Raw genomic sequence first — 27810 nt, 5'->3', positions numbered from 1 at the left:
CCCTTTCCTGGTGGGTGGAAGCTCCTGGCCGCGTGGGCACAGACCAAGGCATGGCAGGCATTCCCCACCAGTGCTGGCTGCGCCCAGCCCACCTCCCAGCCGGCCTCCCTCTCCTTCCCTGTTCTGCTCCTCTTTGCCCCATGCATCCCCAAGGGAGTGAGTTTGATATTGAGCCTTAAGACAGGCAAGAATTGGCAGTGATCATGAGTGTTGCTTTGATCACTGGCCTGGGCCCAGCCTGGCCCTGTTATTTGAGGATAAACGTAGAAGAAACTTCGGGAGCTTACAGTGTAGTGGAAAGCCATGATCTATTCTCAGGTGAGCGGCAGGTGTGGCAGTGCCAGCGTGGTGCAGTACTGTGGAGGAGAGCATGCTGGGTGGCCTGTCCCACCTGCCCCCACCCAGCCTGGGAGCCTGTTTCCTCACATGTGAAGAGAGAGGGCCAAACTGACTTCTTAGAATGGGACAGTCAGCACCTAGGAGCAGGAGAGGAGGTTTTGGTGGGCTGAGGTGGGCAAGGAGAAAGGAGGGGTGAAGTGCATTGGGACAGCAGAGTGGAGCCTGGGTCCTGGCCTTGCTCCTGGGGAGAGGTTCCCCCTCCTCATATGATTGGGTGGAGTCAGCAAGGCCTCTATGGTGTCCCAGGGGCGTATCTAAGAGGGGTCAGCACAGGGGCCTAGCCTGTACGTATCTCTCCCTCCCCTGTCAGCACCCTGAGCCCTGAGCTCTGAGCTGAGGTCCCGCGCAGCAACATGGCACATCCACCGTCCGCCCCTGGGCTTTGGCAAAGTCTTCCATTGCTGAAAGTAGAAAACGGAGGTGGGGCCTCAATGGGTCAGCGACCAGAGCAGATGTGACAGAGTCCTAGTCCCCCACATTTCAGCCACCTTGAGACAGGCTTCGCCCCGCCCTGACTGATGTGAGTTTCCTTGGAATGTAGAAGGGTGTGACCCTTGTCCCTACCCCTAGGGAATCCCAATCCCAGGATCCAACCTCCCCTACCGCGGTGGTAATTTATCAGCCGTCACCTCCAGTGGCCTGAGCAGGCAGAGCCTCTTGGTGACTGAGGGTGCTGTTGTGGGAGATGCAAGTTTTCGTGGTGAAGACACACCCTTCTCACAGGGGCAGGTACCCTGCAGCCATGTCCCCTGCAGAGGCCAGGTGGTCTTGGTTCCAGGGGGCTGGTAGGAGCCCATGCAGTCAGGTGGCCTCCTGGAAACACTGCCACCCCATCCCCCTGAGGAGCCCTGTAACTCAGCCTCCCTCACCCCGGCTCGGCACTCCCCTGTAGTCAGTGCTCCTAGTGGCTCTGACCCTGGCCCTGGAAATAATAAGTCCCAGCTGTGGGAAGGGGGCTATGAGAGGGCCTCAGGGATGTTGGGGGTTGGGCTGCTGGAGCAACCAGCATGCAGCTCCTCCCATCCTGCGCCATGGAAGGTGCCTTGTGTACACATGGCTTCATGCTGTGATGCCCTCCTTCCTGAGGATGTGAGCTCAGTGTGGTGGGATTGGGGCCAGGGCCAGCGAGCCCTCCACCTGCTGCCTCCTGCCTGCTTATCATCTTTGCCCTGTCCCGGTGCTAGCACCCACCCGGCAGCTCCCAGGCACCCACAAGGCCGAGGCACTGGGACCATGCAGGCAGCAGGTGGCTTCCAACACAAGGACCAGGGTGAGGACTGGGGTGGCTCCCAGTGGTCCGTTGGCCATTTGGGGCGGAGGGAGAGGTGGCATAGTAGCCTTTGAGGCCAGCTGCACCTGCTGCCTGAACACGTGCCTCTCAGCTGCCCAGGAAGGGGGGCGGGGCTCCACAGCAGCTGCAGCTCCACAGCAGCTGCCGTGGGTGAAAGCATCAAGCCCAGCTCCTCCCGGCGGTCTCACTCCAGCCCACGCCATGGGTGGCCATGTGTCCTGGTGGTGTCTGCTTCCTCTCAGTTCCGCAGAGCTGAGGGGGCCTGCGTTCTCCATGGGCAGTGCTGGGAGGCCCATGGCTTCTGCCTAGCAAGTTGTTCAGATGCTGGTTTGATTACTGTGTCTAAGGGCACGGCTGAGGATTCAGGGCACTTTGGTGGCTTCACCCACTTAGCACTTTGTTAGGCAGGGAGCCCGTTACGGACACTTGAGGTGGAGGATTCGTGTTAGTGGCCTTTCTTGGGGATAAGACCTTTGTTTCATCAAAGTCTACTCCCTGTGGCTTAGTTTGGGGCATTTAATGCTTTGGTAAAGTTTATATCCTCTTATTCTCTGGCAAAATTGTTCATTAATCTTACCTCACCTGGACACTTGATTTGCTGAGGCTTTTTAAAACCAGGCTCATGACTGCAATCCCAGCACTTTGGCAGGCCGAGACAAGTGGCTTACTCAAAGTCAGGAGTTCGAGACCAGCCTGGCCAATATGGTGAAACCCTGTCTCTACTAAAAATACAAAAATTAGCTGGGCGTGGTGGTGCACTCCTGTAATCCCAACTACTTGGGAAGCTGAGGCATGAGAATCACTGGAACCCAGGAGGGTAGGGGCTGCAATGAGCAGAGATCATGCCACTGCACTCCAGCCTGATGGAGATAACAAGACTCCATCTCAAAACCAAATTCATGGTCATGTTCCTTTGAGAGGCATATCTGAGAAGTCCTGCTCCGCCTGGTGTCTGAGCTCCTAGAAGCTGACAGTGAGTCTGCCGGTGTCCTCTCAGCTCTGAGTGCCTGTGAGAGGCTGACCCCAGCCTCAGTAACTGCTTCCTGCCCTCATCTTTCCTCCTCTCTGGGTTCATCGTAAAAACCTCCAGGAGGAACCAACTCTTCTGGTACCGGGTCACCTCCAAATGGCCACAGAGTCACGAGCTCCCTGCGCTGCACAGCTGGACCCTGAGCACTCCTGGGACTCGGGCTTGCCCTGCTGTGACACTGAGGGCCAGCCCTCCAGCAGCAGCAGCAGCAGCAGCAGCAGTGAAATCCTCGGGAGAGCATTGCTCCTGGCCGCTAAAGGCCACACATGTCACAGATGAGGCCCCTGGGGACCTGCAGTGCTGCATTGTCCACCGCTGCTGTCTCCGGGGCCCACTCCTCTGAGTCTCCCACATGGTCCCTTCTAGTCACGATGGGGTAGGAGGAGGTCCTCAGGGCATTTTCCTAAAGCAGTTGGTTGGCGCTTTGGCCATTCCAGTGGCAGAACTATAGGACTTCTGCCTTTTTATTTTTATATTTTTGAGACGGAGTCTTGCTCTGTTGCCAGGCTGGAGTGCAGTGGTGCAATCTCAGCTCACTACAATCTCTGCCTCCTTGGTTCAAGCAATTTCCCTGCCTCAGCCTCCCGAGTAGCTGGGACTACAGGCGTGTGCCACCGTACCCGGCTAGCTTTCTTTTGTATTTTAGTAGAGACAGGATTTCACCATCTTGGCCAGGATGGTCTTGATCTCCTGACCTTGTGATCCCCCCACCTTGGCCTCCCAGAGTACTGGGATTACAGGCATGAGCCACCATGCCCGGCTCTGCTGCTTTCATGTTGCCAAGGACGTGTTGAAGGAGAAGGTGCCCTGGACCAGGAGTAAGTTCAGATTTCAGCTGTCACCTGCCATTGGCACTGTGAAGGCTGGAAAGGGTGCCAGACAGAGAACGTGGACACCTGTGCTCTCTTCTGGACCTTCTCTGCCTCATTGTTTCCTTGGTTGAGTTATATATCATCTCTGTCCTCAGTTTCCCTCCTTTTTAAAAGCGAAGTGTTGGCCAGATGACTTCAGAGCACTTTCCCCACCATCCTCTAGTCCATTGTGTGGTGAAGCTCACAGGAGGTGGGGGTCAGGGCACCCTTCCTTCCTGGGTTGCCCTATGCTGCCCGGCTCCTGGGACCTGGCCCACAGCCCTGCCTCCTCTCATCTGTCCTCACCCCACGACGACATCCTCATTCGCACAAGCTGCAGGGGACAGAGCCTCATCTGTCTTGTTCACAGTGAGCTCCCCGAGACCTAGAGCAGGATCTGGCACTTAGTAGGTGCTCAGGACATATTTTTGGATAAGTGAGTGCTGGCCAGGCCACCCCTCCAAGAACAGGCCCATCTCCAGCCAGGCCGCCCCTCCAAGAGCGGGCCCACCTCCAGCCAGCTCGTCCCACAGGTTCGGCAGCGTCTTCCCGAGCCTCAACATGGCCGTGAAGCGGCGGGAACAGGCCTTGCAGGACTACAGGAGGCTGCAGGCCAAGGTGGAGAAGTACGAGGAAAAGGAGAAGACGGGGCCAGTGCTGGCCAAGCTCCACCAGGTACCAGGGAGGGCACACAGGCAGGGGGTGGACGGACAGGCCATCGTGGTCACCTGTGGAAAGTCCCTTCTTTCACCTGGGGGCACCAGGACCGAGACACCGCATGTCCCCACCCCACCCATCCTGTATCCTGCACCAGCAGAGATAGCGAGCTTTGACACCCTGGGTCTTGTTCCCTAGGCGCGAGAGGAGCTGCGGCCGGTACGGGAGGACTTTGAAGCCAAGAACAGGCAGCTGCTGGAGGAGATGCCGCACTTCTATGGCAGCCGCCTTGACTACTTCCAGCCCAGCTTTGAGTCCCTCATCCGAGCGCAGGTGAGGCCGCCAGGCTTGGTGGATGTATCTTGTGCCACTCCCTGTCACCCACGATGGAAGGGTGGCTTAGTCATTCTCCACCCCAGGCATGGCCCCGAAGGAATTCATTCCAGTACTAGAGTCCCAGGCTTGGCAACTCCGGGGCCCTGACTCTCTGCTATTTGAGTTCTGACATTGCTCTTGATGAATCCCAGACCAGGAATGGCTGAGGTTCCCCTTTGCCCAGTTGTTCCTCCCTGGGTCTCCCTGCATTTCACTATAAGCAGCCCCTCCGCCCCACACCCTCGGGTGGGCAGGCTCGTGGCCCAGGTGGTACAGAGGAGAAGGGATCTGAAGGGTGGAGGCCTTTTCTGAGGACCCAGCTCCCTGCCCCACCCACCCCTAGCCAGTCCTCTTTTTATTGGGAGATGGCGGAGTCCTGCCTTGGAGCCACCAGGTAAGGGGTCCCAGAACCCTGGGGAGAGCCACACTCGGGGCTGCTGCTGGGGCCCTGGGGTGGGCCTGGGGTCATGGGGCCACACCACTGGGGGTCACACATGGGCCAGGCCCCAGCGTCTCCTTCCACTTGGGGCAGGAGGACACAGAGTGGCAGCGCCTGTGGCTCCCGCCGTCCTCACCCTGCTCCACCTCCTCCCCCTCCTGCCCGTCCTCCGTCTTCAAGCCTTTAGCAAGGATTGTTCCCCCAACTGGCAAAATAGAAGAGGGTAGATGCCCATGCCAAGAGCGGCTCCCTTCCACACAGGACCCCACTGATGGCTTGTGCTCAGCAACAGCCTTGGGACCCCAACACCTCTGGCATCCCTTGGTGCCAGGTCCTCAAGCCACAGGCTCTGTGCCTCTCAGCCCCTGCAGTCTGAGCATGGCTGGGCGTCTGGCACCCTCCAGTGGCCGCAGCCATTCCTGCAGGCCCTGCAGTCACAGCCCCGAAGCCTGGCCCACAAGCCCACCCTGCTGGGCTAGAGTCAGGGTGGCCACCTGCCCCAATCAGGACGCTTGGGCAGGGTTCGTGCCAGGGCTGGGCCTTGTCAGTTACCCACATCCTTGGTCCTGTGCCATCTCTAGGGGGCAGTGAGAACTAGAGCGTCATGCAGGAGGGGTAAGGGACTTCTCCCAACACTTCCTCCTACAGCAAGGGCTCCCTCTGGCTGCCCCTCTAGGTTCAGTGGAGACATGGGCCTGCCTCTTCCTCACTGTCACCTGGGTGCTCCCCTGCACCCTCCCTCCTGTTGCTTACAGGAGGAAGCCACAGGGTGCCAGGCTCCCGTGTGCCCAGGTTGGAGCAGATGGGAGGCCAGGGATGCCCTGTAACCAGGCAGCATCACTGGGGGCTGTTTGGCTGCCTCCCAGGCCCCAGCCTCCCCCTCGCCCGCCCGGCTGCCATTAGTCATGGAAAAGTAAGCATTCCCAGTGACTCACCGTGCAGTGGCTTTGGCTGGGAGTGGGGGTAGGGTGGCCCACCCCACCCCCGTTTCTGGTGCCTCCCTAGAGGGATCCCTGGCAGTGAGCCTGGCCTCTGAGCTGTGCCCCTGGCCACGCAGCTCAGGCCATGAGCAAGGATGGGATATGAGTTGGGAGGGAATGGAAGGCTAGATGGGCATCCCCTTTCTCACCTGTGCTTCTAAAGCTGGTTTAGGGCTTTGGGAGCCACTAGCCTACCATGCCCTCTTTCTGCCATGGACAAAAAGCCTTGGATTCTCCCCTAGCTTACAAAAAGCAGTAAAACTCCCGTCACGGTGCCCATCATTCCACAGCCGCCCTAGGAGGCCAGTGCCTTGCTGCACTGCTGCTGGGGGAACCAGGAGCCCAAAGCAGGTGCACCTCCACCTGCAGCCACTGAGGCCCAGTTGCTCCCTGCCTCCTTTTGGTTCAGTCTCAGCTAGTGCCTTTCCATGCCTTGCACATCCCCAAAGGCACGTTGCCACGCAGCTCGATGGGTGAGAGCGGGCAGGAGTGGCAGCCTCTGGGACCCTGAAGCACATGGTTCCCTGGAGGCAGCACATGCCAACCTGTTGCCTCCCCCAGGTGGTGTACTACTCGGAAATGCACAAGATCTTTGGAGACCTGACCCAGCAGCTTGACCAGCCAGGCCACTCGGACGAGCAGCGGGAACGGGAGAACGAGTCCAAACTCAGTGAGCTCCGGGCCCTCTCCATTGTGGCTGATGACTGAAAACCCGTCACTCTCGGAGGACTCCTGTGACACGGTCAGCCTTGCTCGTTTTTGCCCTTCTCAGGGCTAGGGTTCCACTCTTCCACAGGCTGGGGACACAGGTGGCCCTGGTTCACTTGCCGGCCTTTTGCAATGAGTGACTCTTCCCGAGCCCAGCATCAGGAGCCCTAGGCAGGCCGCCATCTCCCCACTCACAGCCCCAGCAGGTAAGCAGTGCAGACAAACCCTGGGGGCTTTTTTATTTGGAGAACCATCCACCATGCATCCTGGCTCATGGCCTGAGCAAGCGGCAGCCCTTCCAAGGGCATGGCCTTCTTTGGCTCAGTTGAGGGTCTTGGCCCTGCATGCATGGTGGGGAGCAAATCTACCTCCAAAGGACTACATCCTGGGGAGCCTACTGGCCCCTTGTTGCCTTTTCACTTCAAAGCTGCTTTTTTCTGGGAGAGGCCCTGAGCCCTGCCAGGGAGAGCTGGTCCTCCAGCCCGGGCAGGCCCTCAGCCAGCTTCCCAGCAAGACAAAAGCTACCCTTGTGGCTTTGGGACCTAAGTCCCTGGGGTTCCCAAGGTAATAGAACTGTTACCTCGGAAACTCGAACTGTCAGCGCAACTGTCCCCATGTTAATTCTTAGGCCTCAAAGCAAGAACAGTGGGTTTGTGTCTCACCTGAATATTTGGAATTTTATTTTTTCAAGTAAAGTTTTCAATGAAACGTCCACATGGTATTATTGTGCTGTAACTTAGGGCAAGCAGAGGAAACCCTGTGGTCTCATGCAGGGGCACCCTCCAGCCCGGCTATGCACACCTCCCCTGCTCTACCTTCTGAGGCAAACTGCACCATGGTCCAGCAGAGACCCTGGGCGGGAACGACATGCAGGCAGGCCTGGAAGAGCTGTGGAGGACACGCTTGGTTTGTTTTTGACTTTGGTTTATTTAAAAAACAAAAAGCCAAAAAAAAAAAAACCCAACTTTATATACAAAGTCAAACTGAAACCATGGATTATGGAAAGAGGCAAGAATTATGGGGAACAGGGGAGAAGGCTGGGCCAGAGCCAATACCACATTCTGAACACAGGAGCCACGGGAAAGAAGTGCTGGTCTCTTCTGGTGAGTCTGGGGTGACTGGAACACAGTGTTCTATTGGCAAACAAAGCCCAACACTGAGTGCTTTCTAGCATGGACTCCATTCCTGGGATGGCCAAGGGAGACCCTTCCCCCAGAAGCCTGCGTCTGGAACTAGCAGGGCCTGTGCCATCCGGAGGAGGGGGGCGCTTAGCCCCAGCCAGGCTCCACGTCTGTTTCTTCAGTTCACTGACATCAGACCTTGTCTCACACTCGAAAAGCCTTTTTCTCCCCTGTCTTATTCTAAACTGGATAGAGGACAGGAGAAAGTCAGCACAAGACTAAAAGGGCCCCAGGAGAAATTCCAAGGTGGAGGGCAAAATGACATTCTAGGGGTGCAAAAGATGTTGTATTTAGTTGTAAGTGGAACCGGGATTCCTCACGCATCCATCCCACGTAGCACAGCCCCCAGCCTGATGGCCTGCCGTCCTCTAGAGGCTGAGCACAGGGTCAGCCACCCCTGCCCTGGCTCCCAGGTCTTGCTCCCGCTGCTTTCTGGTACCGCAAGGGTCTAACTTTGCCAGGTGCCACCGCTGCCCTCACAGGATGGCAGTTCCATGCAAGGCCGTCAGTTGCTAGGTGCCGGCTCCTCCTTCTCCACCCAGCTGTCAGCCTGTTTGAAACAGATGTACCCAGAATTGGTCCTGGCAAGGCAATCTGAGGACTGCGTACTGCCTCCTGCTGGGAAGCTCCCCACTGCTGACTGCTCAATTCCCAGAGAACCTGCAATGCAATCGGGGCCGTACAGCCTGAGAAGCAACGGAAGGAAGAAGCCGGTGCCTGCTGGCCCTCTGGTAACTCTGGACATGGTGGTAAGTGCCCTTCCGGGGGCTTTTAGAGCTCAGGGAAAGGAGCTGCAGTGCCTCCTGGTCCACCCCTACCTTACCTTTTCCACCACCCGCTGCATCTCCAGCTGCAGGGGGGCCAGGCGCCTGCGGAGCTCCTGCAGCAGCCGCTGGAGCTGGCTCTTTTGTCGCTCTGCCATCCGGGCGGTCTCCTCGGCCTCCGCCAGCCGGGATCGCAGCTCCTGCATCTCTGCCGCCAGCGTCTTATTTGTAACTTCAGTGGCTGAGAAACGGTTATGGCTCTCCTCTGTGAGGTAGAGGAGGAAACAAAGATGGACCCTGCTCCATCAAGTCCCAGAGCACAGGGCAGAGCCTAAGTGGTGGCTTCTCCACTGGTCTGCACGTGCCCCCGTGGTGGCCACAGCCCCAGGCCCTCACCCAGCTTCAGCTCCAGTGTGTGGATCTTGTTCTCCAGGTAGAGCCGCCCACTGTCCTGCTGCTCTGCGCGCTGTAGCAGACTCCCCACATTGATCAGGCTGCCATTGTGGGACACCAAGGCTTTGTGTTCCGTGGGGGTGGCACCTGGCTTTGTGCTTTTCCCAGGAGGAGGCAGCAGATCCAGGTTTCCTAGAAGGAGCCATGCAAAAGATTTTAGGATGGGGCCTAGGAGGAGAGGGCAGCCTGCCCTTCCTGTTCCCCACGAAGGCTGCAGGGCCCCAGGACATACCAAAGAGCACCTCCTCCGGAAGGCCACCGTCCAGGCTCTCTTGGCGACTGTACTGTAGGCTCCGGTACTGGCAGATGTTCTGGGTCACCACCCTACTGACCAGCTGCTTGGCCTGCAATAAACACACCCTCAGACACCTGCTGTTAAGAAGGCCCCATCTCTGACCCTGGCGGTGTGCAGGAACCTGGAGCAGGAGTAAGTGCAGGCCTGTGCCCGTGTGCTGGGGGCAGGAAAGAAGAGAAAAAGGTACCTGCTCTGCACTGAGCCGGATCCCAAGGGTAAGGAGGATCCTCTCCAAGTCTCGCCGGTGCAAGTAGCCACACCAGTTGGCATCAAAGAACACAAAAGCAAGCAGACAGTCCAAGGGGAGCACAGCAGAGGGATCCAGCTCCTTGGGCTGCAAAGAAAACAAAGATGAGTAGGATTTGGAAATAGGAAGTTCCCTCAGTGGCTCTACTGCCCAGGATTCAGCCTGTTCAGAATCCAGTGGCTCAGGCCACATGCAGTGATGCACTCCTAGAGTCCCAGCTACTGAGAAGGCTAAGGCAAGAGGATCACTTGAGCCCATTCATGCCTGTGAATAACTACTGTGCTCCAGCCTGGGCAACATAGCAAGACATCGTCTCTAAAAAACAAAACATCAAGCAGCTTGGCTGATGATGTTCATCACACCCAAGCCAGCCTTCCTCTCTGGGGCACTTTCAAAAAAACCTCCTGTGCTCTTCTCTCAGGAGAGGATCAAATACTACTCCCCGACAGACAAATGTTCTCCTGGCCTATGAACATGCCCTTCATGAGCCAAGGGCCACACTGTGTATTGGGTCCATCAAGAAAAGTCACTGGTAAGCATCCTTCCCCCAAGGAGCACCACTGCAGCCCAGAGAGGTTGAGAACAGCCCTCACCATGTCCTGAAGTGAAGAGAACTCCATCTCTGACTGGTTTGAGGCAACAGAACGGACCTCCGAATCCTCCAGCTTTGCTCCTGCTACAGAAAGCCCAAGATAAATGGAGAGCAGGTCCCACCACAGCCCCACAGTCTGAAAATGAAAAGCAGCTAGGCCACAGGTGGAAAGCCACATCCCGAGCCTGCAAGCTCCCCTCCCACCATTCCACGTACCGAACTCCTCCTCTCCATCATCCCTCAGAAGCAGCAGTTCTGGGTCCAGGGCCATCTCACACAGGTCCTCGGAAGCCTCGCCCCGGGGTTTTTCTTCTTCTTCTCCCCCAGAAGAGGGTGGTTTGGCCAAAAGCCCATCCTCCTTCTAGGGAAGCAGACGAAGGTGATGAGGAGAAGGCAGGCAGTTACCGTAATTACCAACAGTAATCATGGCTGACACTTGAGTATCAACTATGCCCCAGGCACTGTGGAGGGGTCTACAGACACACACTGATTTCATATATTTAATTTCATTACTTGCAATTCAGAGCATGCCAGGGCATCACCAGACACCTGGGCTTTTCCTCAGGTGCTGATCTTGGTCCCAGAAGAAATTATATTTACTCGATTGTATTTAAACAAGCAGCAGCTGAGCATGGTGGTGCATGCCTGTAATCCCAATACTTTAGGAGGCTGAGACAGGTGGATCACTTGAGGTCACGAGTTCAAGACCAGCCAGGCCAACATGGTGAAACCCATCTCTACATAAATAGAAAAATTAGCTGGGTATGATGGTGGGTGCCTGAAATCCCAGCTACTTGAGAAGCTGAGGCAGGAGAATCACTTGAACCCATGAGGCAGAGGTTGCAGTGAGCCGAGATCATACCACTGCACTCCAGCCTGGGCGACAGAGCAAGACTCCATCTCAAAAAAGAAAAAAGCAGACTCGTATTTCAGAAAAGGTTTACAAAATTTTCTAATTAACCGTCAGGCAAGCAAAGCACCCCACTCTGTCAAGTGCTTTCAGTGACTGGGGTTCCTGTGCGATCAGGCCACACAGCCACACTGCCCTGTACCATCTTCCCTCATGCCACATAGTGCCACTTACTTACTAGCTGTGTAGCCTCAGTCCGTGCTGAGCAAGGGAGTGGGGAATGTACTAGGGTGCGGGAAGCAGTGAGAAGAGAGCCCGGGGTGAAGGTGCGTGGTCATGGCAAGCACTATGGCAGCCTGGGGCAGGAGGGTACTCACCAACTGGGGCTCTGACTCCGCAGCCGGGCCCTCATTGTGTGCCTCATCCTTGGGCTCCTTGACCACCTCCTCTTTGATGGCTTCTTCTTCCTTGGTAGCTTCCTCCTTGGCCGCCTCCTCCTTCTCAGGTTCAGGTGGGGACACGACCTTTTCAGGAAGGCTTAGCAGCATCTTATAAACCCTATAGCCAAAATCCCTCTGGAGCATCTCCAGAAACAGCTCGGCCAGCACCATCACCTGATGGGGAGGTGGCAGGGTCCATGAGCATCAGGAAGAAAGGCTGCTCCAGGCCCACACATCCCAGCCCACTGCCTCCCCAAGACTCTTGACACCTGCCTCAAAAGAGATCCTTTCTTTTGGCCTCCGATCCTCCACAATCCCATGGAGGGACAGGTTTACACAGCCAGGGCGTGCGATGACAGCAGGTTCTAGTGGCGGCGGAGGGGCCTCTGGAAGATCAGTATCTGTTTCCTGCTGAGTGGTGGCCTCTGGAGTCTCTGCGTTCCGTCTAGAAGCATCTGCCGCTTGCTCTGAGGCATCAGGTGCCTGTTCAGTAGGTTCCGTTTCCTGTGACAACAGCTGAGATGAGACCCTCTGGGCCCCGGGATCAGGGGACCTACTTCCCCCGCTGCTGGTTAAGGCAGAGCCTTACCCCTGGTGCCTCTTGGGTCGAGGGAGCTGCCTCTGCAGCTTTCTGCTGGCACAGGGCCTCCCACTCCTCCAAAGTAGGCATGATGGTCCAGACATCCGGCAGGTACACCACCACTGTCTGCAGCCGCCGGGGAGGGCCTGGCTGCAGGTACTGAAACTCAGCAAAGCGCCACCTGCACACGGCAAAGGAAATACTAACTTCCTGAGTGACAACTCCACGCAGACACCACGTTCACAGGCCAGGGCTTCAGCTGCCAATCAGCACTCAATGAGCACACACTGCGAGCCCAACTTGAAAACACAACAGCAAAGTTACAGACCAAGTCCTCAAAAAACGCTCAGTCAGTGGGGAGGCCATAAGGACACAAGCGCCATACAAGGTGCAAGGACAACACAGCCTGGGGGCTCAGCTGGCTTTTGGCATACACTCCACCCTAGCCTGAGGCAGCAGAGGGGGCAGGAGTGGGACTAGGGGGCAGAAGAGAGCTCAGCAGCAGAAAGAGGCAAGGGCCGGGCCTCCCCAGCAAAACCCCTCCAACCAGCCCGGTGGGCTGGTGTCGCCAAGGCTCGGGAAGCCACTCACCACTTCGTGCAGCTGCTCAAGTCAATGCCGGTCTGGGCCTGCGCACAGCGGATGGCGGTGCGCACCAGCACCTGAGGGTCAGCCTGAGGGTTGAGGCCATCCAGGGAAGGAGACCATTCACCCCCAACCAGCACTGCCTCTTCTTCTTTCCTGCCCAGCAAAAACTGCAAAAAAGAGATCAGGGATATGAAACAAAAAACCACATTTCCTGGGTTTCCCACTGCAGGGGAAGGCTGCCACCCATCAGAATGAAGGCAGCAGGAAGCGGCGAAGTCCACCACCCAGCAGAGTCGTGATCTGCTAACATGAACCAGATATCTAGTTCTGACTAGTCACAACAGCTCTGAGCCCCTCCGTCCTCCTGGATGAAATGAAGGGCGTTCAGCTCTGAGATGCTTTGTTTCTATGTATTTAGGAACAGGAGCCAAGCACTCAAAACATGACAGGTTCTGGACGTACCCCGTGAATGCATCTCCTGCCCTCCAGCTCCTACCTTAATCTGCTTCAGAGGATGCTCTGGCGTCTCCCTTGGCTCAGCCATGTCATCCACAAAGAGCATGCAACAACGATACAACTCCTCCAACCCCGGGGAAGAGAACAGCAGTACCTGTGCAGAAGGAGACACTCAAGAGCTGCCTTCAACCTCCGGAAATCAGATGAAGCAGCAGATGCCTGTCGGCTTACCTTGGAACTATAAGCGGGGTCACTGTCTGCAGGGATAGGCTCAGCACCAGTGTCTGGAGCTGCCTCCTTTTCGGAAGAGACCTGGATCCGGCTTGGATGATGGAGGGAAAAGGGCTGGCTCAGAGGGAATGCCGACAGCCAGCTCAAATGCACGGACAGAAAATCTGAGGGGACCAGGAGGCTGCGATAACGGCGCTGGAGTTCTAGGAAGTCACAGATGGGGCTACAGGAAGACAGCAAGGGAACCCAGACTGAGCAAAGACTAAAACATTAGAAATTAAACAGTCAAAGACTTGAAAAAAATGGACGAATTATTTTTCAGTCTGAGAAAGAACTTTTGAAGTAAGGCACCTCTCAAGGAAACTGGATCAGATCTGACCACTTAATTTACAACCTCTAGATGGCAGAAGTCAAACCGGGAAAGGGAAAAAAGAAAACACTTACAACACATGACAGAGAAATGGGTCATTGCTATAATATAAAGGAACTCAAAATTCAGTTAACAAAAAAGTTCAAAAGCCTAAGAGAAAACAGAAAATTGACATCAGTAGGTTCTTCAGAGAAATACATGAGAATTAAAAGCCCATGAAATATGCTCAGTCTCACTTATAAGTAAAGAAATGCAAATCGTGGCCAGGCACCGTGGCTCACGCCTGTAATCCCAACACTTGGGAGGCTGAGGCGGGCGGATCACCTGAGGTCAGAAGTTCAAGATCAGCCTGACCAACATGCAGAAACCCCGTCTCTACTAAAAATACAAAACTAGATGGGCATGGTTGCGCATGCCTGTAATCCCAGCTACTCAGGGGGCTGAGGCAGGAGAATCGCTTGAACCCAGGAGGCAGAGGTTGCAGTGAGCCAAGATGACACCACCACACTCCAGCCTGGGCAACAAAGCAAGACTCTGTCTCAAAAAAAAAAAAAAAATGCAAATCACATTATCCTGTGTCACCAACTAGACAGACAAAGATGAAAAAGTCTGCTAACAGTGCTGGCACAGGCATGGGGAACAAGGACTCCACACCCCACTGGGGACAGCAGAATGGGCACAGCAGCCTCTTTGGGAGCTAGGGAAGCTTAAAGCAAAGCCTTTGAACCAGCTGTTCCATTTTTAGGAACTGATCTCAACAAACACATAGGGTGTAGAAAGAAGGATGTTCATTCCAAGAGAGTTTAGGGTAATCAGAGTGCAAATGGAGAACTGGTTAAATAAATCATGGTTCATCCATTCAATGAATACTGTGTAGTTGCTAAAAAAACTGGATCTAATAAACGTTCACATGGAATGAAATCTAAAGTACATTCAGTGAAAAGGCAAACCACCGAACAGTATGTACAACAGGTTTCCATGTGTTTTTTGTTATAAAAGGCTGTAAGAACACACACATGCACTTGCATGGACCCCATCTCATTTACATAAGAAACTGTTACCAGCACCAAGTCTCAGCTCACCTCAGCCTCACCACTCACCTGTCCACAGTGTAGGGAGTGAGGTGGACCCGGTAAGGAGGCAGGTCATGCCTTGGCTTCTTAGCACCCCAGGGCTCTCCGCCAGCCCGCTGTTTGCGTTTCTTGGAGTCATAGTCATCACTAGAGTTTGACCCATCACCAACAGTAAGAAGCCACATTGTTACATGTATTCAATACATAATGAACCAAAAGAACTAGAAATAATCTAAATCCCTCACATCCAAGAAATGGATAAAGAAGCCATGCTAACAGCCATATGACAGAACGTTACAAAGGTATTTAAATGGGTATCTACACTCTTAATAACATAGAAAAACATGCCTGTTAAGCAAAAAGCACACTCGGCAACACTATACACAGTAGACCTCAGCTACTCTAAAAACAACTTTAGAAGACTGAAAGAAAATATTAATGGTGGAAGCCTCTGGTAAGCTTACAAATAATTTTCTTCTATTTTTCTGCACTTTGCAAATTATAGTTAACGTGTTTTTTTTGAAATGAGAAATTGATTTTTCTTTTAAAACGAGAGACAGATCTATGGATCCATGCTATGCATTCTATAAATTTTGTTAGAAGAGACAGTTACAAGGCCAGGCACAGCGGCGCCTGTAATCCCAGCACTTAGGGCAGCCAAGGCGGGTGTATCACTTGAGGTCGGGATGTTTGAGACCAGCCTGGCCAACATGGTGAAACCCCCATCTCTACTAAAAATACAAAAAAGTACCCAGGTGTGATTGCACACATCTTTAATCCCAGCTCCTCAGGAGGCTGAGGCAGGAGAATCTCCTGAACCCAGGAGGCAGAGTTTGCCGTGAGCCAAGATTGCCACTGCACTTCAGCGTGGGCAACAGAGCAAAACTGTCTCAAAAAAAAAAAAAAAACACAAATCTTTAAAAATGCACATTAAAGTCATAAAAATATTCAAACCAGTTGCTCCAATAATTCCACTCTTGAAAATTTATCCCAAGAAAGTTAATTCAAAAGAAGAAAAAAGGCTACACATAGTGGGAAAATACGAAGCAGCATAAACTGAGAGAAAAAAGCCAAATAAATATTCAGCAGTAGCCAAATTTTTATAGTAAATAAAAATAATCATGCAGCCATTAAAACAATCAGGACTGGAACAAACAATATGGAAGACTTTATAAATACACAAAAATAATCTGAAAAACTAGAACACAGGAGAAAAGTGGCAAGAGAGTTTCCTTTTCAAAATTATTTTCTAAAATTATTTCATACCTACCTGTCAATAACAGTTATCTTTAAAGAGAAAGGTGAAAACCGTACACACACACACACAAATATATATATATGTTTTTTTTTCCTTTTTGAGTGCAGTCTCACTGTCACCCAGGAGTGCAGTGGCACAATCAGGGCTTACTGCAACTTTTGCCTTCTAGGTTGAAGTGATTCTCCTGCCTCAGCCTCCCATGTAGCTGAGATTACAGGTGCCCACCACCACACCCAGCTATTTTTGCATTTTTAGTAGAGACGGGTTTTCACCATGTTAGCCAGGATGGTTTTAAACTCCTAACCTCAAGTGATCCACCTGCCTCTGCCTCCCAGAGTGCTAGGATTACAGGCATGAGCCACTGTGCCCAGCCTATATATTTATATTATTTTTACATAATAGCATGTACTACTTCACACATTTTTATAGTAAGTCATTTACTACAATATCACACTATATGTTATGTGGTGAATACAATAGATACGGGTACAATAAATAAAAATAGAGAACAAACCTTTAACCATTCATTATAAAGTGCCAGACTGATAAGGGGAAAACCCCCCATGACACATGACAGAAATAAAATAAACTAATTTCTCTGTGCCTTGGTAACTGACTTGATTGTATTTACCAGAGGTTTCTGTTCTGCCTTTTAGACCTGCCTGGGTCGTTTCCCTATTCATCACACCCCAGTGGCTAAGCTCAACAGATTTACCATGAGCCTTGTTCTTTTCTCTTCTGTTGGCCTGGGTCCCTTCCATGTGCATAAGCATCTCCATCCTAAAGTGGCCTTCCTCTCTAGCCCTGATGGGATGTCAGTAGCCCCTTTCTAACAGAACACACATGCAAAAGCCACTGTGACAACCCTCGAGCACACAGCAATGCTGTCGGCTTCCAGCTAAAGTGTATGTTCCGCTCAAAGCTTTACATTGTGTGGCCACTCTCCTCCCCTTCGTGTACGTTATGGGGAGGTCATAGGGCAGCACTGGGGGCTGACCTCTCAGGACCCGCAGCAGCAGAGCCCAACTGGGTACACCTGTCTAAAAACCGCAGCTCAGCAGTAGTCATTCAATAGAGACAGTGTTCTCTGCACTTCCATGCAGAACATTAACGTGACAGAGTCCTTCATAAATGAAGAGTTGCGAAACTACATAAATAAAGTCACTGCCCCAGAGTGACCTCCTTCCTACTACCCCTGGCCCCACTGCACACTCTCTCTACTCACTGATTGGTAATAGACTCTCTCCCTCCCAGTGGTAGTACAGGTTGAGTATCCCTTATCTGAAATGCTTTGGACCAGAAGCATCCTAGGTTTGGAATTTTTTTCAGATTTTGTAATATTTGCATTAAACCTACTGGCTGAGCGTCCCAAATCCAAAAATCCAAAACTGAAATGCTCAATGAGCATTTCCTTTGAGCACCGTGTCAGCACTCAAAGAGTTCTGGATTTGGGAGCATTTTGGGTTTTAGGATTTAGGATGCTCAACCTGTACCTCCTTTCTCCAGAAGCTGTGCCACTGAAGCATTATGGCCAAAGTAATGCAACAGACTTTGCATGGGCCTCAGCACAGCCAGGAGAATCAAATGCAACTGACTAAAGAAAGCCTGAAATTAAACCGAAAGCAGAAAGTCCACAGCAGCCACAGCTTCACCTAGGCCACACTATCTCAGAAGGCACCTGCTGTGATTTTTTAACAAAACCTTAAACTCACGCATGTGAAAGGCAGAAGGTCCTTGGAAACTGAGGACCAGGAAGATGCACAGAACAAGAGTAGGTAAATGCAAAATATATACCAGAGACTGGTATATGCTTATATGCTTATGAAAATGGTGTCTATGATAGAGAATGGGACACAGGGTTTCAAATAGTGGAAACTCCATGGCAAACAATCCCAAAGCTTCCCCCTAGTTAGAATTCACAATAGGCTGGGCATGGTGGCCCACACCTGTAACCCCAGCGCTTTGGGAGGCTGAGATGGGAGGATCGCTTGAGCCCAGGACTTTGAGACCAGCCTGGGCAACATGGCAAAACCCTTTCTCTGCCCCCACAAAAATAAATAAATAAATAATTTACTTATTTTTTTTTTTTGTAGAGATGGGCTCCCAAAGCACTGGGATTTATAGGCATGAGCCACCACACCCTACAAAGAATGGTTTTAAAAAAGTTAGTCGGCCGGGTGCGGTGGCTCACTCCTGTAATCCCAGCACTTTGGAAAGGCCGAGGTGGGCAGATCACCTGAGGTTGGGAGTTCAAGACCAGCCTGACCAACATGGAGAAACCCCTTCTCTACTAAAAATACAAAATTAGCTGGGTGTGGTGGCACATGCCTGTAATCCCAGCTACTCGGAACGCTGAGGCAGGAGAATCGCTTGAACCTGGGAGGTGGATGTTGCAGTGAGCTGAGATTGTGCCATTGCACTCCAAACTAGGCAATAAGAATGAAACTCTGGCTTAAAAAAAATTAGTCAAGCGTAGTGGTGTACACCTACAATCCCAGCTACTCAGAAGTCCAAGGCAGGAGGATGACTTCAACCAGGGAGATCGAGGCTACAGTGAGCCATGATCACGCCACTATACTCCAGCCCTTGTCTAAAAAAAAAAAAAAATAGGGGTAACAGTTACATGAGATTTCCCATTTGTCAAAATTGTCTAGTTAAGATTTGTGCATCTCAGGCCAGGCGCGGTGGCTCACGCCTATAATCCCAGCATTTTGGGAGGCCAAGGCGGGTGGATCACGGGGTCAAGAGATCGAGACCATCCTGGTCAACAAGGTGAAACCCCGTCTCTACTAAAAAATACAAAAATTAGCTGGGCATGGTGGCACGTGCCGGTAGTCCCAGCTATTCGGGAGGCTGAGGCAGGAGAATTGCTTGAACCCAGGAGGCAGAGGTTGCGGTGAGCCGAGATCGCGCCGTTGCACTCCAGTCTGGGTAACAACAGCAAAACTCCATCTCTTAAAAAAAGGATTTGTGCATCTCAATCTACGTAAGTTCCACCTTGAAATTTTTTACCTTAACAAAATCAAGTGGGATCAGTGAGCAGACAGAGGTAGAGATGAAAAATGGTAGCTGATAGCTGAAGAAGATGGGTAATGGGCATATAAGGTTCATCATACCTTTCTGTTTACCTTGCGTGTACTGACATTCTCCATTATAATAAGTTTAAAATGAACTAAAACAGGTCTTAAATCAGTCTAGAGCTTAACTTTTAGAGATACAAGCAAAACACTCTCAGAGTGAGTCTGAGGAAGGAACATGTGAACCCGAGAGGGCACAAGACAGTATGTTCCTGGTGGTCCCCAATGCTACAGATGAGACAGGATCACCCAGGATACCCTAAAGGCCCAAATCAGTCATGCCTGCTCCTCACATGGCTAAGAAAGCTGAGTGCCCAAGGCACGGAGGCCCAAACTCCCAAACAGAGTGCAATATATACCTTCTAACAGCATACTTAAGAATGTGTCTGTAAAGAAACATTTTAAACAGACAACTAAAACACACACTGCAGTGTTACTTTTGACATGTTACTACTAAAGAGTTTCCATTCTTGGCATCTCAACTTAGGGACCAGAAACAAGAGAAGCATATTTAAGAAGTATCTCAACCTGACATTTTGAAAGATGAACTCTATCAACTCCCTGCTTACTAAACCACTGTATAAAGTTCCAACGTTTGTATATGCATTTTAATGTGTCTACATACTTTAGAGAAAAGGGACTAACGTCTAGTGCAGACAAAGAATGTTAGACGTTAAGCATAGCCACCTTCCAAACAGTTGACCTGGGTTCACCTCCTGGCCAACGCAAAAAAAATAAAGAGAACGTTAGTGTCAAAAAGTGGACAAAAAAAGGGACATCATCCTCTTACCTTCGGCCCTGATCCAACCGTCCATGAGGGCCCCGGGCAGGAAATCTGTTCAGGTGGCTCAGGTGAAGTGTGTGGGATGTTTGGAAGAGACTCAGAGCTGCAGAAAGGAAATGGCCGGTGACTCAAAAACCCTAAAAACTTGTCCAGATTGCCCACCTTTCTTCCAGTACACAGAAGTACCCACCTCTGTGCTGAAAGCAACCTGAAAGTGACAAATCCACTGATCCAGAGTACCCCATAAAGCCACACCCAACAACAGTGCCACTAGTACTCACGCTTCTGAGGAAAGAGTGGGGGAATCCGATGAGGCTGGAAGATCAACTGAGGCTGAGCTCCCAGAATCCCTTGCTTCTGGCCCAGGGCTGCTACATGCAGAAGGGGAGGTGCCGGGGACTTCAGTAGGGGCTGCAGAACAGGAGCCAAGAAATTCAGGAGACCCCATGGTTGAGGCACTCACTATCTTGGAAAGATGCAGTCCTAACCCCTTGACAAAAGTCAGAGTTTTGCCCCGCTGTCGGGGCACGGGGGCTTCCATCCCTCCCCTTTCCAACACACGTGCTAAGGAGAGATGAATACCTGGTTGGAGAGCGTTTGCACCTTGACAGCATTCCAGGGCACTGCCTGGCCTGGGTTGTATGCAGCCTTCACCAGCACCTTCTCACCCAGCTGGGGTAGCCGGCCCTTCACCACACTGCCAGCATACAAGCCAGGAGGCCCAGTCAGGAGAGGGACCCCGGCCAAGCCACCCTAACTGTCCCTATGAGGCCTTTCCTTTTCCCATCAAGATTTCCCACGTCTTGCACAAAAACAGCAAAGCAATGGCTGTGAGTGGGGCGGGGGCAATACCAGCAAGGTAACAGAACTGAACCCAATAAGCATGTCCAGTAGGGGACCAGCCTAGAGCCTACCTTAGCTGAAAGAAGACCTCTTCATCCACAACCCCAAAGTAGTCATGCAAGCTGGTAACGATACCAGTGAAGACCCGCTGTTTCTCCCCACCCTGTAAGAGAAGAGGGCAATAGTAAAGTAAAAGGGAGGAAGCTGGACAAAATCAAACTGTGCCATGAAGGTCTCATCTCGATCCACGCCCTGGCTCAGCATACTGCCTCAAGAGTTCACACAGAGTGAAGCACAGGTGTATGGTGGGCGTACTCCATCATTAGGGGCTGGAGTAGATTTGAGCTGGTTCTTGACCCACAAGCTGCTTCTGGGATTTCCAGTTCTTTAATTCCAAGAGGTGTGCTAAAGATTTCCCTGGCACCAAAAATGAAGATGCCCCAGGCTGAAGGCTATCTAGTCAACCCCACACTAGCCCACTTCCAGGAGAAGGGTCAGGAATGATAAACACTATCATGTAAGAAATCAAGAGCACCAGGCCTCCACGCATTCAGTCCAAAAGGCTTGAAATTCACTATGAGGGATGCCCACCTACCTGAAGGTGCCTGGCATTCTGGGACAGTTCTGTGGCCACAGGAGGAGTGAGCAAACCAGGAGGAGGTCCCAGAAGAGATGTTGAAGCTGTGCCTACGGGGAAAGAGAAGCAATCTCCAGGAACCTCACCTACCACCTTAAGCACTAGAGTCAACCAAAGGGTATGGTAAATCCAAAGGCTAGAGCTCCAGCCAGCTCCTCCACAGGGTTTCACTGGCAGCCAATGCAGACATCTCCTGTTTTCCAAAGGAACATCAGCAGCAAATTGCTCTCCACCAGGGAAACCCCAAGCTAACTTCAGAGCACATACTTCCCAGTATGAGGCTAGGTAGGGAGGAAAGTGATCACCTGAGAAGTTGCGTCCCCCTGGAAGCGGGTTGATCCGCTGGCGCTTAAACTGGGACATTGGGAACGCTGTCCTCTTTCAGAGTCGTGGGGAAAAGCCTTAGATCCAAAAAAAGAGAAGTTAACAGCTCATACGGGAAATTTCCATCTACCCCTGGAAAGGTGGGGAATCTGAAGTAAGAATATTAACGAAAGCAGGGAGGTGGGTAATGAGAATGAATGAAGGTAATAGATAGAGAGAATACAGAAAAGCAAGAAACCAAACAAGAAATTAATTGTTGCAGTTTGCCCTCACAATAACTTAGTGGTGGGTGATATTGTCATGCTGTTTTACAGAAGAGGAAACTGATGCTCAGAGAGAATAAGAGACTTTCCTAGGGCTACATAACCAGGTAGTGACAAAATTGGTACTCACACCCAGGTCTCCCAACAACTTAGCGCTCCTCTCACTATGCCACGCCACCACCAGAGTAGTTGGCGGGGTGAGGGGCTGGAGAGAGCCCCGATGACATTCCTTCATTCAAAAACATCCGCCAAAACCCTCCACGCAGGGCCCGGAAAAATGGAGGAGGCCGGTGCTGGCGAGGAGATGGTGTGGGCCCTTTCCCCGGAAGCCCGACCCGTTGTTTCCCCGACCGGATGGTAGGAAGGCAGCTCCCTGGCCGACCGAAGGCGAAACCGGCTGCGCGCCACCCTCCTGCTCCCACGCTCCCGGGCCCTCCGCTCCGGCCTCAGCAGCCGCCAGCGCCAGGTCTCACGGCAGGGCCGCGGCGAGGCCACCGGGGGAGGTCGGAGGCGCGCGGTTTCTCCTCCTCCCGCCCGCCCCCAAGGCCGAGGCCGTTGCCAGGGAGACGGGACTTGCAGTCCGAAGAGGGGCTCGGCCCCTTCGGCGCCCCACGCATCTTCGCCGCCCGGCCCTCGCAGCCCCTCAGCCAGCGGAGGGGCGAGGGGCGAAGGGGCAGAAGGGCGGCGGGAGGGCCCCCCAACCCACCTGCGGGCCAGGGCCGCGACACCGGGGGACAAAGACACCCGGAACCACCACAGCCGCTGCTGCCGCCGCCACCGGAAGCTCCTCTCCGGAAGCGCGACCACTGGTCGGAAGCTGCCACTCTCCCGGATATGGTCCCTCCCTCTTCTCCACCGACCTCTCCCTTCCCCCACGCCGGCCTGCCAGCCCGCGGCAGCTGGGGAGCGGAAGTGCGCCTTCCCGGATCGGATTCGCGTCAGGAAGTCGCGCGTCGGTAGTGTCCTCGCTAAAGAATTCCCATCAGAAAAGACGGCCTCGGATCATTGGTTCCGGGCTCAAAAGCGGCGGAAGCCGGGACCCCCAAACACAAAGGACCCCCAACTGCCTACCACCCCCGACTGCCTACCACCCCCGCCTCCCTCTGGCAGTCGAGACTGGAACTGGCATGAGAACCAGCCCCTCCTGACTGTAGGAGGAGGATGCCTATCAGTGGCCATTTCTAAAAGACATTCCTGTGTCTGACTCAAGCCAGTAACCTGCATGCCTAGACCGCTGTTCCATTGACCGCACTCCACTCCAACCCTGGTGGGTAAGTAGTCAGGAATCAGTGCCCTAATTATCAAAGATGAATCCTACGAGGCCTCAATGAAATTACTTGCTCAAAATCTTGCCAGGAGCCTGGCCATTTTAGTCCCCATTAGCAATCCCAGGCTCCCCTTATCCTCCAACCTCCTCATCATCCCTCCAGCCCTTTCCTATTCACTTAACGTTCACAAAGTACTTTGAGGCAGTTTAATCTCACTTTATCCTCATAAAAAGTCTGTGAGGTAGGTAGGGCAGGCATCATTATTCCCAGCTGGAAGCTGGCTCAGAAAGGTCGACTCAGGATCTAAGAACTAGTACAGTCACCTGGTTTGAGTTAGGACCAGTAAATGCTAGTACAGAGCAGAAAAGCTGAGCATTGGTTTTGAAAGTTATTCTTCTGTCCCATGTTGTTCCTGATCTTCCTCATTCCTGGTGCAATCTTCAGGAGTCCTGGGCGACCATGCAGAGGCAGCCAAGGCCACGCTGTTCTCTGTCCCAGGGCTGCCTGGCTCTGAGGAGGAAAGCTCAGTAACTGCCCATTGGGGAATAAAGTTCAGTTCCATCCTTCTGCAGCGACCTTCCCCATATTATCAACCCTTTGGATGTATTGTATCAGAAGAGATGGTTGGATCCAGCCAGCTTACAACACTGACAGTCACACAGAGATATGCATACCATTGTGCATAAATACACATCTGCAACATGCTGGGCCCAGACACGTCACCGTGCCAAAAACACTCCACAGACACCTGATCATGAGTGAGTTCACATTGTGGAAGCCCAGGGATTTCTGGTGAGGAGAAGCCCTGCAGCTGCTGCATCTTGGGAGCCTCACAAGAAACCAGGGCTCCTGACCAGACTGCTTAGAGGACAAAGATTCAGCCCTCGACCCAGAGAGGAGGGCAGGCATCAGCAGCTTTTCCTGGCAGTGCAGAGAAGCAACAACAGGGCAAAGGGTGAGGAAGAGTTCGCATCAAGTCCCCTCCACCCAGGGTCACCAGGTGCACTGAGAGGTCTCAGCATACAGAAAGGTTTTTTGCTCGTTGCTTCTTAACCACTAATGATGGCATAAAGGTCTTCTGGTGGGGGTGGCACTGAGGCCTTTCAGGGAGGTCCCTGGACTGGATCCTGTGGAAATGAAAAGAAGACATTAGGCCAGAAGGAGGAAATAAAACAATGGTCCCAGAGTTGAGAGAACGTGATTTATGTAATGGCTGAGAGGCAACGGGGGCTGTGGCCTGGGGCTGTTAAATGACTTGGTACTTCTTCCCCCTGGAGAACTCTTCAGTATATAAGCCCTTCGGCATGATGGCCTTCACCCACTGTGAAATCCTTTGTGCTCCACCTTGCTCTCCCCAAAAACCTGGGAGGTGACCTAAATGTCAGCATTGAGGGGTGAGGGCTTGCTGAGCTAGGGTAGGCAGGTTTCCCACATTCTGGTCCTGACTGTCGCTGACTTACCGTGTGGCTTTGGAAGAGCAACTACCCCCCACCCCACCCAGAACCCAGCCTCCTTATCTGTAAATGGGGTGTTTTACCTACTTCGTTTCTTCCAGCACTCCCTTCCAGACTGCCTCTCCAGTTTCTCAGGGGCAATAATGGCAACTGGCATGACAATCTCAGCATTTTGGCTCATCAGTCTCCTCTCCCTGCCCTAACCTGGCTAGGCACGGGGCTCACCTGGGGCCAGAGCCATCAGGAGGGGCAGGGGGCTCAGGGTGGTGGTGGCTTCTCCGGCAGATCCGGTTGAGCAGGACCTTGACTTTGTCCCAGTGGGAGAAATCCCGCTGAGCAGAGGACGAGGGATCACCAAGAGCCCCTCCCACACTCGGACCCCTGACCAAGCTCTCAGAGACAGCTGTCACCACAGCTAGGATGAGTCGCTTGCTCCAAACAGGAATCAATCCTGTCATTTCCCCAGAGTTGCTGGCCCCCAGGGTGCCCATGCATCCCCACCACCCCTCCCCCCCACCCCACCACCTGCCCACATACACCCGTCCCCTACCTTGTATCCCTGGGAAGATGGCAAGTGGTACATTGGCTCCACTAGGGCTTCTGGCAGCCTGGGAGGGTTGGCACTGGGCACCTCCACCTTTGTGGGTGAAGCAGCCTTTGCCCCTTCAGAAAAAGAGTCAAGTTACCCAGGGCGAGGGTCGGAAGATACCCCATCAAGCTTCGGCTCAGAGGACCTGCTGGTGGGACCCTAGGCAGGCAGGACAAAGGGAGACATGGTGGCCCCTCACCTGTCTGCTCTGTCTGGCTTAGCAGCTCCCATGGCCCCTGCCCCCCATTGCCTTGGGTGTGTAAGGGGGACGGTAAAGGGGCTCGGGCCAACTCCTCCCCGTCGGGATCCTGTGCACAGAAGAGACAGGTGATCAGGGTCTGGCGAGAGGGCTGAGGCTGTTCTGAGGGCCTCATCACCTCAGAACAGGTTCCCTGAGGGCAGCCACAGTTCCCGGGGTCCCATCTGTCCTCTGTCCCCACCCCCACTCACTGGCCTGTCCCCACTCACATCTTACTCACCCCTGGGGGCCTCTGGATCCGAAGCTGCAGATAGAGCTGCTGGAGCCTCGCCATCTGCTCCAGCACCAGGCACAGGTGTTCGAGATAGCGAAGACCCTGCCCGGGGAGGCAGGCCCAGGCTCCAGGCCCCAGGCCCCCCACCTGTAGGGCATCATGAGATAGAGGGGATTTCAGCCTGGCTCCTGTCCTGCCCCAAGCAGCCAGGCTGGGCTCATCCAGCAGATGGGAGCAGAGTGGGCCCCAAGGAGGAACACACGCAGCCGGCTTCCCCACTGCCCAGGGGGGCACACCAGGCAGGACTTGCAGCTGCCCAGCTCCTCTGTGGGGGTGGCTGTACACAACTGGAAGTGGGGTGCAGCAGGAAGCTATGACACAACCCATCAATTAGGGGCAGGGAGTGCCCCACCCCGAGAGAGCTCCAGGGAAAACCAGAGGAGCTAGGCTGTCCATCCCGCTCTTAAACGCAGCCTGAGAATCGGCACTCACCGCCTCTTCTTCCAGGCCTGACTCTAGGTCCGTGTCTGCCTCCGTGGACTCCTGTTCCCCTGCTCCAAAAAGGGGCACTTCACACTCTGGCTTGCTTGGCGGCTGCAGGGGGCGGTGTCCTGTTAAGCTGGCGGGAGCTGCTGGGAGCCGGTGGGACCGCTCCAGCACCTGCTCCAGCTTCTGGCTGGCCAGGAGCCCGCCTACCTGGGCCAGGGGCTCAGGACTTCCTGAGGAGTCAAAGTCCAGGGAGTCCTGACAAAGGCCCGGTAAGGCGGCCAGGGGGCTGTCCCCAACTGCCATCTCCACTCCTGAGTCCCGGGAGGCCAGTTTGAGAAACTGTGCCTCCCTGCCGACACCACTGAGCTTATCACCTCTCTCCCAGGATGAGCACCCGTGGGCAGCGTCTGGGATCCGTCTGTAGGTGCTGGTGACTCCAGGCACTATGCAGCCCCATGCCAGGCCCTCGCCAGCCCCATCTGCAGAGAGAGTCAGTGTCAGGCCGGGCAGGCCACCCCCAACACCCCCAGCATTCCTGGCGGCTGGCAGGACTGCCCCAGGGAGGAGTATCCTAGACCAGTGAGGAAGGGCGGACACTGGACAGCCACGGCCGCCCGGACATGGCCACGGCTGTTTGGGAGATGTGTGGATGGGATTCCCTTCACAATAGTTGTTAGCGACAGGGAACCCGTGCTCTGGGCTGTGTGGCAGGCAAAGCCCTGGCAGGCCACGTCCATCAATCCCTTAGATGACCTGGCCTGTGCTCCCCACCTAGCTAGGATCCGCCCGCGATCTCCAAGTCAGCAGTGGGGAGCCACAGGCTCTTCCACTGCTCCCCAAGCGGGAGTAGGACTGTGCCCAGCTTCAGGGAGAGGTGGGGGGGGACAAAGAGGAAAGCCTGGGACCCAGTCTGCTCTGGGGGCCTCCTCAGGATGCCAGCTGAAGCCGCTCCTGCAGCTCACCGGGAGAAGGATAAAAATCACAGAACCGATTTGAGCTTTTGTTCTAAGTGAGAAATAGTGAAGATTTTTGTCACCTCCGCAGGCCCTCTGGCGACGGCGCGTCCCGGCGGAATGAAGGGTGCGGGAAACGGGCTTGGGGGGACGAGCTGCGGGGCACGCAGGAGCCGGATGCCCACCCGGGCCCCTCTGGGCAAGGAAATGGGCCAGGAGGTCACTGGGTAGGAGAGGGGTCCGCAGCCACGGAGGGGGCTCTGCGGAACTGCCGGCTGGGGCGCGGGCGGATTCCCACATCCTCAGACGGAGCGGGAAGGCGAGGGAAGCGGAGCCTGAGGAAGTTGGGCGGAGGCGGTGGTGGTTTAACGCCAGAGCCCAGGGGGGCTCCAGCCTACGAGGCGTCCCCTGACGACCGCCCCTCCAGAGGGAGGCGGCGAGGGAGGCGCAGCGGGGCAGGAGCTGCCCGCAGGGTGCGCCGCTCTGGGCGAGGAGCTGAGAGGGGCTGCCCCGCTTGGTGGCGGGAGGCGGCTCCGGGGCAGGGGGGT

The 27810-nt window shown here is 54.0% G+C and overlaps 3 protein-coding genes across 10 annotated transcripts in view; 1 reads left to right on the top strand and 2 right to left on the bottom strand.

The window, feature by feature from the left end:
* The window catches only part of BIN3 (bridging integrator 3), a 57174-nt gene extending 40454 nt beyond the window's left edge, over positions 1-16720 (top strand). For all 4 annotated transcript variants that reach the window (XM_012435195.2, XM_012435196.2, XM_012435197.3 and 1 more), the window contains 3 exons: positions 4105-4246; positions 4427-4561; positions 6584-16720. In XM_012435195.2, the coding sequence (XP_012290618.2) occupies positions 4105-4246; positions 4427-4561; positions 6584-6730 (424 nt within the window). In that variant the 3' untranslated portion in view covers positions 6731-16720. The remainder of the gene's footprint in view (positions 1-4104; positions 4247-4426; positions 4562-6583) is intronic.
* On the bottom strand, positions 7638-22887 carry CCAR2 (cell cycle and apoptosis regulator 2). 2 transcript variants are annotated; one of them, XM_012435187.2, is made up of 21 exons: positions 22743-22887; positions 21755-21850; positions 21408-21499; positions 20884-20975; positions 20552-20666; positions 20251-20380; positions 19976-20072; positions 14878-14997; positions 13408-13630; positions 13217-13330; positions 12724-12887; positions 12142-12313; positions 11826-12056; positions 11490-11726; positions 10479-10623; positions 10264-10346; positions 9611-9757; positions 9361-9472; positions 9072-9260; positions 8735-8940; positions 7638-8461 (listed from the first exon to the last, which is right to left on the bottom strand). In XM_012435187.2, exons 2-21 carry the CDS (start codon positions 21810-21812, stop codon positions 8417-8419), a joined length of 2772 nt encoding a protein of 923 aa, XP_012290610.2. In that variant the 5' UTR covers positions 21813-21850; positions 22743-22887; the 3' UTR covers positions 7638-8416. The 2 variants fall into 2 exon arrangements, with proteins under 2 accessions (XP_012290610.2, XP_012290611.2); XM_012435188.2 differs by lacking the exon at positions 22743-22887 and adding an exon at positions 22167-22540.
* Positions 22888-23216: 329 nt separating this feature from the next.
* CUNH8orf58 (chromosome unknown C8orf58 homolog) lies at positions 23217-27041 on the bottom strand. 4 transcript variants are annotated; one of them, XM_021665106.2, is made up of 7 exons: positions 26517-26686; positions 26313-26414; positions 25827-25967; positions 25547-25655; positions 25309-25421; positions 24984-25090; positions 24223-24431 (listed from the first exon to the last, which is right to left on the bottom strand). In XM_021665106.2, exons 1-7 carry the CDS (start codon positions 26610-26612, stop codon positions 24320-24322), a joined length of 780 nt encoding a protein of 259 aa, XP_021520781.1. In that variant the 5' UTR covers positions 26613-26686; the 3' UTR covers positions 24223-24319. The 4 variants fall into 4 exon arrangements, with proteins under 4 accessions (XP_021520780.1, XP_064224902.1, XP_021520781.1 ...); XM_021665105.2 differs by having other exon boundaries at positions 23217-24431; positions 26313-27041; XM_012435191.2 differs by having other exon boundaries at positions 24265-24431; positions 24984-25065; positions 26313-26686.
* Between the last annotated feature and the right edge of the window lie 769 nt (positions 27042-27810).

This window comes from Aotus nancymaae, unplaced genomic scaffold (assembly GCF_030222135.1).
Source record: "Aotus nancymaae isolate 86718 unplaced genomic scaffold, 86718_ANA_hifiasm-v0.15.2.pri h1tg000079l, whole genome shotgun sequence".
Taxonomy (NCBI): Eukaryota; Metazoa; Chordata; class Mammalia; order Primates; family Aotidae; genus Aotus; species Aotus nancymaae.
Note: the sequence above shows the minus strand (reverse complement) of the source record. Positions and strands in the feature narration are given on the sequence as shown.

Bases quoted from the DNA above. Each gene is read 5' to 3' on its own strand.
- CUNH8orf58 (XM_021665105.2), bottom strand. From the start codon at position 26,612: ATGGCAGTTGGGGACAGCCCCCTGGCCGCCTTACCGGGCCTTTGTCAG. The intron at 25,968-26,312 runs GTGAGTGCCGAT...GATGCCCTACAG, and splicing joins CAGGCCTGGAAGAAGAGGCG to GTGGGGGGCCTGGGGCCTGG. The intron at 25,656-25,826 runs GTGAGTAAGATG...TTCTGTGCACAG, and splicing joins GGATCCAGAGGCCCCCAGGG to GATCCCGACGGGGAGGAGTT.
- CCAR2 (XM_012435187.2), bottom strand. From the start codon at position 21,812: ATGTCCCAGTTTAAGCGCCAGCGGATCAACCCGCTTCCAGGGGGACGC. The intron at 9,473-9,610 runs GTACCTTTTTCT...TGTTTATTGCAG, and splicing joins TCCGGCTCAGTGCAGAGCAG to GCCAAGCAGCTGGTCAGTAG. The intron at 8,941-9,071 runs GTGAGGGCCTGG...TCTACCTCACAG, and splicing joins CACACTGGAGCTGAAGCTGG to AGGAGAGCCATAACCGTTTC.